This window comes from Arachis ipaensis, chromosome B10 (genome assembly GCF_000816755.2).
Source record: "Arachis ipaensis cultivar K30076 chromosome B10, Araip1.1, whole genome shotgun sequence".
NCBI lineage: Eukaryota > Viridiplantae > Streptophyta > Magnoliopsida > Fabales > Fabaceae > Arachis > Arachis ipaensis.
The window spans coordinates 30,254,819-30,265,950 of NC_029794.2; the positions used below are offsets into that span (position 1 = coordinate 30,254,819).

General features: G+C 39.1%; 1 protein-coding gene across 1 annotated transcript; it reads right to left on the minus strand.

The window, feature by feature from the left end:
* LOC107620478 lies at positions 523-1,065 on the minus strand. Its single transcript, XM_016322627.1, has one exon. The coding sequence runs from the start codon at positions 1,063-1,065 to the stop codon at positions 523-525; it is 543 nt and encodes a 180-aa protein (XP_016178113.1).

Consider the following 11,132-nt stretch of genomic DNA (forward strand, 5'->3'; position numbering starts at 1 on the left):
GAGGATGAGGAGACCGCTAGGACTTTGGCGTCTTTCTTGAGTGCCGACTTTGACCTAGGTGCTGCATTCCTAGCTGTTACCATGTTCACTATGGTGAGGCCCTGGTCGTCGTCCTCTGGTTCTTGGCGTCGCTTCGGTGCCCGAGTCCTATCCTCACTGTCGTGGTCGCGATTCCGTCGCCTCGGCTCCCTTATGAGGTGGGAAAATGCGGCTAGCTTTCCATCCCTGATGGCCTGCTCCGGTGCGTCCTTTATATCGAAGCAGTCTTGGGTTTTATGCCCATAGCCCTTGTGATAGTCACAGTAGAGGCTTCGGTTTCCCCCTGTTCGTTCCTTCAGTGGTCGAGGCTTTGACAAGATCCCCTTTTCGGAAATTTGTTGATAAACTTTCATGATCGGCGCGGTGAGGGGAGTGTAGTTGGTGAACTTCCCGACACGAGGAAATGGTCTGGGAGCTTTGCTCGGGCCGCCGTCTCTGGCGTGTTCCTTTTGTCCTTCTCCGCTTCCGCGGTGCCGGTCTTGGTTATGAGAGGGCTGCCGTTTGTTGGCAGCCACGACTCGGCTCACTTTTTCGTCGTTGATGTACTCCTTGGACTCGGCTCACTTCTTCGTCATTGATGTACTCCTTGGCCACACATTGGATTTCCTGCATACTCCACACTGGTTTCGTGGTAAGGTGCTTTCTGAAGTCCTCGTTCAAGAGTCCGTTCGTTAGGCACAAACTCGCAACTGAGTCCGTCAGCCCGTCGATTTCCAAGCACTCATCGTTGAATCTGTCTAGGTATTTTCTAGTCGACTCGTCGGGTCGCTGGGTCACCCCGAGTAGGTTGATTGGGTGCTTCCCCTTTGCAATCCTGGTCGTGAATTGGGCTAAGAAGGCGTGGCTGATGTCTGCGAAGCCGGTCACCGAGCCCTGCGGGAGGTTATTGAACCACAGTATTGCAGGCTTCGCCAGGGTAACCGGGAAGGCGCGGCACCTTACCTCATCTCCCACTCCCTCAAGGTTTATTCTGGCCTCAAAGGCCGTGAGGTGTTCCAGCGGGTCTTGCGTTCTGTCGTACCTCATGTCCGTTGGCTTGTCAAAGTGTTTTGGCAGCCGGACCTCGAGTATGGAACGATAAAATGGGGTCGCCCCCATTATCACGGGTCCCCGTGTTCTCCTCGTTCTTCCTTCGTCGTCCTCCCGACGAGCGTCTTCGGTTCCTCGACCTGTAGTGTGCCGCCCTTCTTGTCTGGCATAGATGACGGGGTCATGGCGTCTTCTAGCGTGTCCTCTTTTCCCAGCGCTCTCGGATTCGGCCTGGGGGCTGGGCGTGCGTCTAGAGTGGCTCCTAGAGTGAGAGCGGGAGTGGCTTTGTTCTGTGGTGTGCTGGTCGTGTTCCCTGTCTGCCAGCCGGCGTTCCAGGTCTTGCATCCTGTGGTGCAGTTCTTGCATTATTCTGGCGTGGTTGTCGCCAGTTCCCCCGAAGGGGCGTCCTTCGCGAGATTGTGTTGGGTGTCTTGGAGGGGATCTTGTGCGCTATTGGGGAGTAGTCGCGGCAGCGTCCCCTCCAGGCTCGGCCTCGTGGCCTGTTCCACTTTGGACCAGTACGAAGTCCATGGACCGTCCCCATAGACGGCGCCAATGTTCGCTAGGTTGGGTACCGGACGGATCGGGTGAATATCCTGATCAACAAAAGGGGAAGTCGTCTGGTCGTACATCTCTGGGTTGGGGTAGGCGAGGTACCGAGCTCTTCAGATGTGAATGGGAGGTGTCACCTGCAAAGACACTCCGACGTGCAAGTCAATAAAGTGTGCAGGCGAAAAAGGGGGTAGAGTCATGTAACGTACCTTGGGGGAAGGGTAAAAACCTTCTCCTTATATACTGTGTCAGAGGTGGGCCCTGCAAGGACAGGCCCACTTTCTCTGAGTCGTTCTCCTCACAGCTGTAGGTGAGCTGTTGGGGACACGCGTCCGGGTCAGCTGTGGAGTGCCTTACCCCGGACCGTTAGGGTCGGGTGGCGCTTGGGTCGGGCCAACCCGTAGAGGGTTTGGGCCAGGCCGCAACACTCCCCTAATCATGCTTTCCAAGATTTGTTTTTCATTTAACAATCAATAATTATTTTATGCATGCATACAAATATCATGAGGACTTTCCCATAGGTTGTAATGGGGCTAGGGTCAAGGTAGGATTGTATATGGTTAAGTGTATTGGAATTTGAATCTTTGATAAGTTTAAGCTTCCCACCTAACTTATATAGCAACCTATACAACTTCAAAGCTAATCTAACTACCTATTCTTCACGTTTTCACATACTAATGCATTCTCTTTTCACTTCACATTCCATATGCATTGATTTTTATTGAACTTTACTTTGGGGGCATTTTGTCCTCTTTTTATTGCTTTTCTTTTTCTTTCTTTTTCTTTTTCTATATTTTTTTCTTTTTATTTTTCTGCATTTTTTTATTCCATATATATTATTTTGTATATATTATTTTTTTCTTTTTATTTTTCTACAATCATAAGAAGAGAATAATGCACACAAGAATGAAAATAAGTGATTATATGATGTAACCACAATTGGGCTCAAAACTCACATGCTTGTGTTCTTAGTTCAAAAATCATGTTCCAAAATAAATTCTTCAAGCAAGTTTAACAAAATTTTTTCAAATTGGTAGGGTGCCCTAAAAACAGTTTTCTTGGAAAAGAAATCATCGCCCTAACCAAGTAGTCCTAATATAAAAAGAAGTGGTAAAATATGTACAAATTCTAACTAACATGCAACCTATCATGCAATGCAACAACAAACTAACAAAGACAAAAATTGAAAAATTGGTGTTGAAAAAGAAAATTGTTACCCACTGAGATCGGTCGAACGACCTCCCCACACTTGAAGATTGCACCGTCCTCGGTGCATGCAAAGGAGAGCAAGGTGGACGGGTTGCTACCATTGATGAGCTCCTTCAAAAGGTTGTGTGGGTGAACTTGTTTGTTGCCCCATTTTGAAGCTCTTCATTTTTTGTCTTTTTGGTGGCCGGCCTAAAAGGAGAGAAAAAGAAAGAAAGTTAAGCCCACAACAAGGATATTAAAGCAAATAGAACATAAGCGGGGGCTAATGCCAAATAAGAGTAGGGTTTTCACTACATGTTAGCTACGCATGTAAGTAAGAGAGCAATATAGGCAAAGGGCATATCAACAAATACTTGATGCAAGAGTAAAGTCAAAGCATGAAGAGCATATTGAGCATCAAGTTCAAACAAGAAAGAGTGGGTCATGAAAGACAATAGAAGTTCATATCAATGCACAAAGGATGCAATAGTCATCAAAGATTAAGCATTGACCTAAAAATTTCATCACCCAATAATACCAAACAAGTCAAGAAGCACCAAAACTGACCAAGAAATTCTCAACAATTGAGTAGGAGAATTCAACACTATTATTAAAATGAGAAATTTAGAAAAAAAAATAAGAACAAGCTATAAAAACAAAATTAAAATACAATGAATAAAAGTATGCAAATGCAATAAACAAAAGAAAATGAAAGATAAGGAAAAATAAAAAGTGAAAATTTTTTTTGAGGAGAGGGGGAAAAAAGAAAGTAAGAAAGGAAGAAGAGAGAAGAAGAAAGGTAGAAAGAAAGAAGAAGGAAAGAAGAAAGAAGAATAAAGGAGAAAGGAGAAAAACAGGGCGCAAGGCGAAGCTCGCTTTGAAAATTTTGAGAGGGGGAAAAAAGAAAGTAAGAAAGGAAGAAGAGAGAAGAAGAAAGGTAGAAAGAAAGAAGAAGGAAAGAAGAAAGAAGAATAAAGGAGAAAGGAGAAAAACAGGGCGCAAGGCGAAGCTCGCTTAAGCGTGGATTGCAGCAGGGACAAGCGACGCATAAGCGTTGCCCATGCTTACGCGTGGATTGTGCTTTTCGTACAAAACCAGCACAATTCCCGCACAACTCTCTGGTTTTTGTACCAGGAGTCCCCATATGGCATACGACGTATAAGCGTCACCCACGCTTACGCATGGATTGTCCACTTTTTTTTATTTTTTTTTAAAGAAGCCTAAAACAGAATTTAACACTCTCCTAACCTATAAACATTCTAAATCACCCAAAATTCAAATTTAACAACAAATCTTTTGGTTTTTGAAAAATTTTCAAATACAAAACAAACAAAACTTACACTATAAGTAAAATACAATCTAACAACAACTAACCTACAACTTAAGGCACAAATCTAATCAAACAAACTAGGAACTAAAATACTAAAGCAAGAATATACAAATAAGAAAACTACCTAACAATGGCAACTCAATTCATTCATTGATTATTTATACAAGAGAATGGAAAGAGTTTACTATGGTGGGGTGTCTCCTACCTAGCACTTTTATTTATTGTCCTTAAGTTGGACAATTGGGAGGCTCCTTGTCAAGGTGGCTTGTGCTTGAATTCTTCTTGGAACTCCTACCAATGCTTGGTTCTCCATTGTGCTCCAAGATTTCCAATGAGTTGCACCAAGTCTTGATGGAGTCCTTCACAAGCTTGGAGCTCCCAAAGTTAATTCTCATTGTGCGATCCGGGATCCCAAACCTTATTTTCACACCCATCTTCTAATTGATCATCATGGTTCCACTTAGGTGGTAGACAAGCCGAATTCTCAATGAACCCTCCAAACAACTTCCTAGACCCATGCAATTTAGTTCTACACCAACCATTGCTATTCAACTTTGAGCATGAAACCATCATGAACTTAGAGTGATGTTTCCAACCACCACACAACTCTCTCCTACTCTTAACTCCACAAAGAGCTCTAAGTTGACCATCATTTTCAATCAAACCATATTCAAGTGAGAAAGTAAAGCTTAGGGATAAGAGTTTTACCCACTTGAATATTGTATAGGATGGTGACTTAGGAAGGGGTGGCCCTAATGATCTTGCAAGTTCCACTCCCTTTTGCTCTTTCTTTACTATCTCCACCTCTTTGCAAGCTTCTTCAATTCCAACCTCTTCTTCTTGGTAGCTTCCTTCCAATTCAATCTCTTCTTCATTGCTCACCAAGGGTATGGGAGATTGTACACAATCTTCCATGACTCCAACTTCATGTCCAATGGGAGGGGATTCAATTGTGGATAGGAATTCATCAATGATTGAATCTATCTCTTGATTAACCTCTTCAAAATCTTCAACCATGATATGCCTTGGAGGTTGCGCACCCTCCTCAACATCAATGTCAAGCTTCTTGGAAGAGGGCTCTCTAATTATACATTCCCATGGACTTCTAAAATCTCCTAGATCTTCAACCACTCCTTCCATTTCAATCATCTCTACCCTGTCCTCTTGTTGCACTCCTTGCTTCAACTCCTCTTCTCCATCTTGAAGCACCAAACTCACTCCCTCACTATGCTCCTTGATTGCTTCGCCACATTCAACAATGAGAGTGCCTTGATTTCATGGGCTTAGGCGGGAGGCGACCATGTTGCGAATGGCTTCCGCCACGGTGGCAAGCACGGCTTCTATCTTCTTGAACTTATTTTGTGTCTCTTCTTGCCTTTGGAGGTAAGAGCTAATATCTCCTTGTTGTTCTAGCATGAAAGCATGGAGAGACTTATCCATTGGAGGTGGCGTGGGAAGAGAGGGTTCAATATTTGGGAGTAAGAGCTCATAATTGGAAGGTGGTTCATCTTGGTAAGGGTATGGAGATGGGGTGCATGAGATTGGTGGTTCTTGAGAGTATTAGTGTTGGAATAGTGGTGGCTCTACATATGGTTCATATGGTTCACAAGGTGGTTGGTATGGTGGGTAAAGATTAGGGTTATAATGAGGTGTTTGGTGATAGGGGGCTTGTGAGTATAGTGGTTCAAAATTATGTTGAGGAGGTGGTTCATAGGCATATGGTGGTGGTTTTTGACAACCACAATGAGGATCACAACATCCATTAGATTGATATGCATTAGGAGTGGAATTATACCTATAAGAGACTGGAAGAGGTTGTTGCCAAGAAGGTTGATCAATCCCTTTAGGCTCCTCCCATCCTTGATTCCCAAATCCGTGATGCACATCCTCATTGAAGCTTCCATTTCCTACAACATAATCTGAACCAAACTCATAGCCAAAGTGATGAGAATTCATAGAGACAATAGAAAATAAAAACAAATACTGATAAGAACTAATAAAAACTAACTCCTAAAACAAGTAAAAACTAGCAAAGAAGCATATTAACATATATACAATAGCCAATAACATAACACCATTGCAATTCCCCGGCAACGGCGCCATAAATTTGATAGTGAGAATTATGTCGGTTAGGAATTTCACACAAAATAATTCCGTTGATAGTATAGTTCCAAACCAACAATTAACTCTCACATCAAATTTAAATTGTTTGGTTGTCACAAGTGCAAACCCCAATGAAAATTAACCGAAGTATTTAAACCTCGGGTCGTCTCACAAGAAATTGCAATGAAGTGATCAATTATTGGCTATGAAAAACAAGGGGTTTGATTGACAAAAGGGACAAGAAAGTAAATGACAAGAAAAGTAAAGCAAACACTTAAAGAAAGCAAATAATAAAGAGAGGCATTCATGGCAAGGAGTGAGAATATATACTTTCTATCCTAGTCACTAATGACAGTAATTAGCAAGAATTTATCCTATCTCGTTATCTCCAACATGGAAGAAGGTGTAAAGTTATCTTCCATGAGAGAAAGTCAAATAAGACTAGTTAATCTTAATCAAAAAATCCTAATCAACTCACTAATTGAATTAGTAAGAGATTAGAGTCAATGGAAATAATATTAACAAACAACTCTAGATCACCAATCTAAATTGGGTATTAATGACTCAAGATTGACCAATTTCTCTTTCCAAGCCAAGAATTCTCAAAAACCTACTCTAACATCCTACCAAGTATTTTGTCGAGTACTTGGAAGGCATAAAAGTAAAGCATGGTAAATTGCAAGGAAAGATAAAATCTACAACTACCCAATGTAAGAAAAGTAAAATTCACAACTCGAATCAATAATAAAAGGAACATAAAACCTCAATTGCATTAAAAGGAAGCTAAATCCAACAAAGAGTTCACAAACATAAAAGAGGCATGAAAAGGGAAATTAACACTACAAACTAAGAGAATTGAGATGTAGAAACAAGATTGTAAAGGAAACAAGATGAAAACAAGAATGGAACCCTAGATCTAAGATGCAAATACCCTAAGAACTCTAATTCTAGAGAGAAGAGGAAGTTTCTCTCTCTAGAAACTAAACTACATGATGCTAAGCTACAACTAATTGCTCCCCCTCCCCCTATGCTCAAGCTTGAATTCTGCATGAAATAACCTTAGGAATGAGTTGGATTTGGGCCTGGGCAGCTCAGAAATCGCCCCCAGCGTTTTCACTTTAAGTGAGTCACGTGCCTGACGTCACGCGTGCGCGTGGACGATGCGTGCGCGTCGCTGGCTAATTTCCTCCTCACGCATACGTGTGGGTGACACGTGCGCATAGCCCTTAATTCTCCAAATGCTCATTTCTTCATGAATTCTCCACCTTGCATGCTTTTCTCCTCACTTCTTCCATCCAATACTTGCTTTATGAACCTGAAATCACTCAACAAACATATCAAGGCATCGAATGGACTTAAAGTGAATTAAAATCACCAATTTAAAGGCCTAAAAAGTATGTTTTTTACACTTAAGTACAAATTAAGAGAGAATTACAAAACCATGCTATTTCATTGAATAAATGAGAGAAAAGGTGATAAATTCTCCTAAATTAAGCACAAGATAAACCACAAAATTGGAGTTTATCAGAGTCTGCAGTATCATCCTCTAATTCCTTCTACTTCTTGTTCTCAAGCACATTGTCATACTCATGGACGAACAGAATCAAGCTAGTCTTACTATGTAAGAATCCTCGTAGAATGCGTACTTACTCTCACTCCTTTGCGTACTTTTCACAGCAGTCCAAAATTCACTCTTGAAAAAGATCGGAACCCACATCTGTCAATCGTTGTAAAGGTCTACAGAAAACAAACCATTCATAGCGCCACTTAGATTCAACCAGAAGGCCACAGTTACATATCTAGAAAAAACCGCGAAAAGAACAAATTTTTGGAAAACAATACAAGCACATCACGTAAGCAATAACGAAACATGATATAATTTTAAATTATTGAACCTAATAGCCATGTGTTGTGATCTAGGTTGTACTTATCTATAAACTTAGCCCAATCATCCTCGAATGACTTAACCAAACGAGAATTCCATACAATGTAGCTTAATTTAGCATTCAACTCTTTAAACCGAGCATACTTCCCGAGATTTTGCGATATCTTCTTCAATATGTGCCAGATGCACCATCGGTGGCAAGTATGGGATAGGACCTTTCTAATTGCACTAAAAGTCTTGAATTGGTCTGTGATGATTTCCTATGGTGCAGTTTTCAAGCATTTCACCCATTGCGTAAACACCCACTTAAAATTAGGAATTTTTTTCGTTTCCTAGTAGAGCACAGCCAAGTAGAATAGACTTCTCATGGTGATTGACACCGATAAAGGATGCGAATAATAATCCATGCCTACACGAACAACAACCACATGTAAGAATTGAAAAGTATTACAAAAAAAAAGGTTTTCACAATTCCAATGTAAATACATATTATATGTTTGTACTGTATGTGGTATCAAATGACACCACGTCTCCATAATAGTCATACGACGCCCTGCACCTTGTATCTACCCAAAGTGCACTCCTAAACTTGTAATCCTCGTCAACATTTATTGCATAAAAACAATTTGTATTGATCTCTTTCATTCGCATGAAGTAATTCAACATCTCCTTAACATTTTTATTGACATTAGTAGACCAGAGTTTGGCTGTAATGTAATTCCTCACTTCCTTTTTTGAGAAATTCAAGTTAGACGACCCACCAACCTTGTTAGCTAATGCTAGGTATGTCTTGTTGAGTCGTATACCAGCCTCATCGTTATCCTCAATCACGCACTTAGCATGCATGTTTGTATGTAATCGTTACACGCTCCTATGGTTTATGTATTATTTTATAGTTTGTTGGGAGCTTTAGCATATTATATAAAAATAAAATAGAATCGAAATGTAATTTTTTTTCAAACACTACAAGAAAAACGTTTAATATTGTCGAATTTAGTGTCACATATTAGTGTCGATTTTACTGGTGATTTAGGTGTCAAATCAGGTCAAATCATTACTGGCGGATTTTTCGTTTTCGACGGTAAATTCACTGGTAATAATTAAAGAAAAAAGGAGAAAAATATGCGCAAAATTTAGCGTGGAATTTACCGGCGAATTTTTACGCTGGAAAACCAATTAGTGGAATGATGCATTTTGGTGACCCGCAATGCATTACCGTCAAATTTATCCGCCGGTAAATTCAATGGTAAACTTGCTCTAAATTTAAAATGTGAACCTTCTTCCTCATTTTCGAAACACACATTCTCTCTCTCTAACTTTCTCCTCTCTATTTCTCTCTCTCTCTACCTCCAGCAGCTCCTCCGACCACCTTCTGCCAGCATCGACCACCTGCATTATTCTCTAAAGACTTCATGGACTCGCCTTGATCCTGTTTCGTTGCCTAAAACGGAACTTTTCCCTCTGTCTCCGCTGCCGTTGGTGCCGCTGCTACTACACCATCTGTCGCCAGAACTGCATCTCTCCTCTGTTCTTTAGGTAGGTTGCCCTTATTCCTTTTTCCATTCCATCCTCATTTTTACTTTATTTTAAATAAACTTCGTTTTTATTTTCTTCAGTTGGCTCTATTTTATTAATGCGTGTTTATGTTTTTTCTTTATTATTGTCATAATAAATTTTATTTTAGTGTTCTTATTCATTGACATAAAATTATTTTAAATAAGTTGTTTGTGTGCTGTGTTTTTTGGGCAGTTCATCATCCTAATATTAATGTTGTTGTTGGGTTACTTAGATAAGGTAATTTTTTGTCATTTTTGTTAACTATTTGCTTATTAGATTATTCTAATTTAGTATTTCATTAAGTTCTTTTGGTTTGTTTCTAAATATAATTTAGATATTGTTGAAGTGAATATTGAATCATATGTTAAAGATGAGGGTACTGACGAATTGTGATATATTCAGGTAAATGGTATGTAATAATATTGAATATATTAGTTTTTTTTAGTTCAATTGACAATTGAAGTTTTGGATATGGAAAGATAGATGAATGATTCCTTGTTGTAATTGAATTATGTCATTTATGTGAAAAAAAATTAAATTTAAGAAATGAAAATTCACCTAATTCAGATAAATAAATTGAATGAATTGACAAATGTGAGGTTGCTGCTTTCTTTTCTTTCTTTTTTTTTTTAAATGATATGAATTACTGTTGTTGCTATAGTGATTAACATTAATCATCAATTTGTTCCACAAATTTGTTCCACATTTATAGGTGGTCACCATTGGATCTTGAAATACTACTTGATTAGTTACTCTCTCATTTGCAGAAGAGAAATTACCTATGAGTAATAATATAATATCACAAAGTTAGTAAATTAGATATAGGATAAAGAATTAAATAAAAAAATATATTTTTGATGCTTTATTTTAACCCTCTTGTATATAGTTCATATTATTACTTAATAGAGAGGGAGCTAATGAGAGAAATAAAATTTTATTTGGTTGGAGAAAAATAAAATGAAATTTCTTTCTTTTCTTTTTTATATTAGAATACAAGTGTGATTTAGTGTTGTTGTTTGGGTGCTAAGATTGCATAAGAAATGTTATCATCTAAGAAAATGTTACCATTCAAATATTTTTTAAAAAAAAATTAAAATTTAAGTTTACCGTTGGATCTACCGGGGGATTAATTCGACGGTAACAAGCTCAAGAATTTCGCTAAATGAAAATTTATATCTACTGCTAATTCTGCTCGTAATTAGTGGCGGTCGAAAAAATCTGCCGCAATAATTACCGACGAAATTTATACCGTGAAATTTATTCTGCTACTAAATCCGAGGGTAAATATATTACCATCAAAAATTTTTGGTAAATCCACCGATAAATTCGACAGTATCCGACAATTTGTTTTGTAGTAAAAAGTTGTAAGTAAATAATATCTGATATTATTTAATTTATTTATATAATTTACTTTTTTTAATTATCATTGATCATATTTTAAATCCTTTA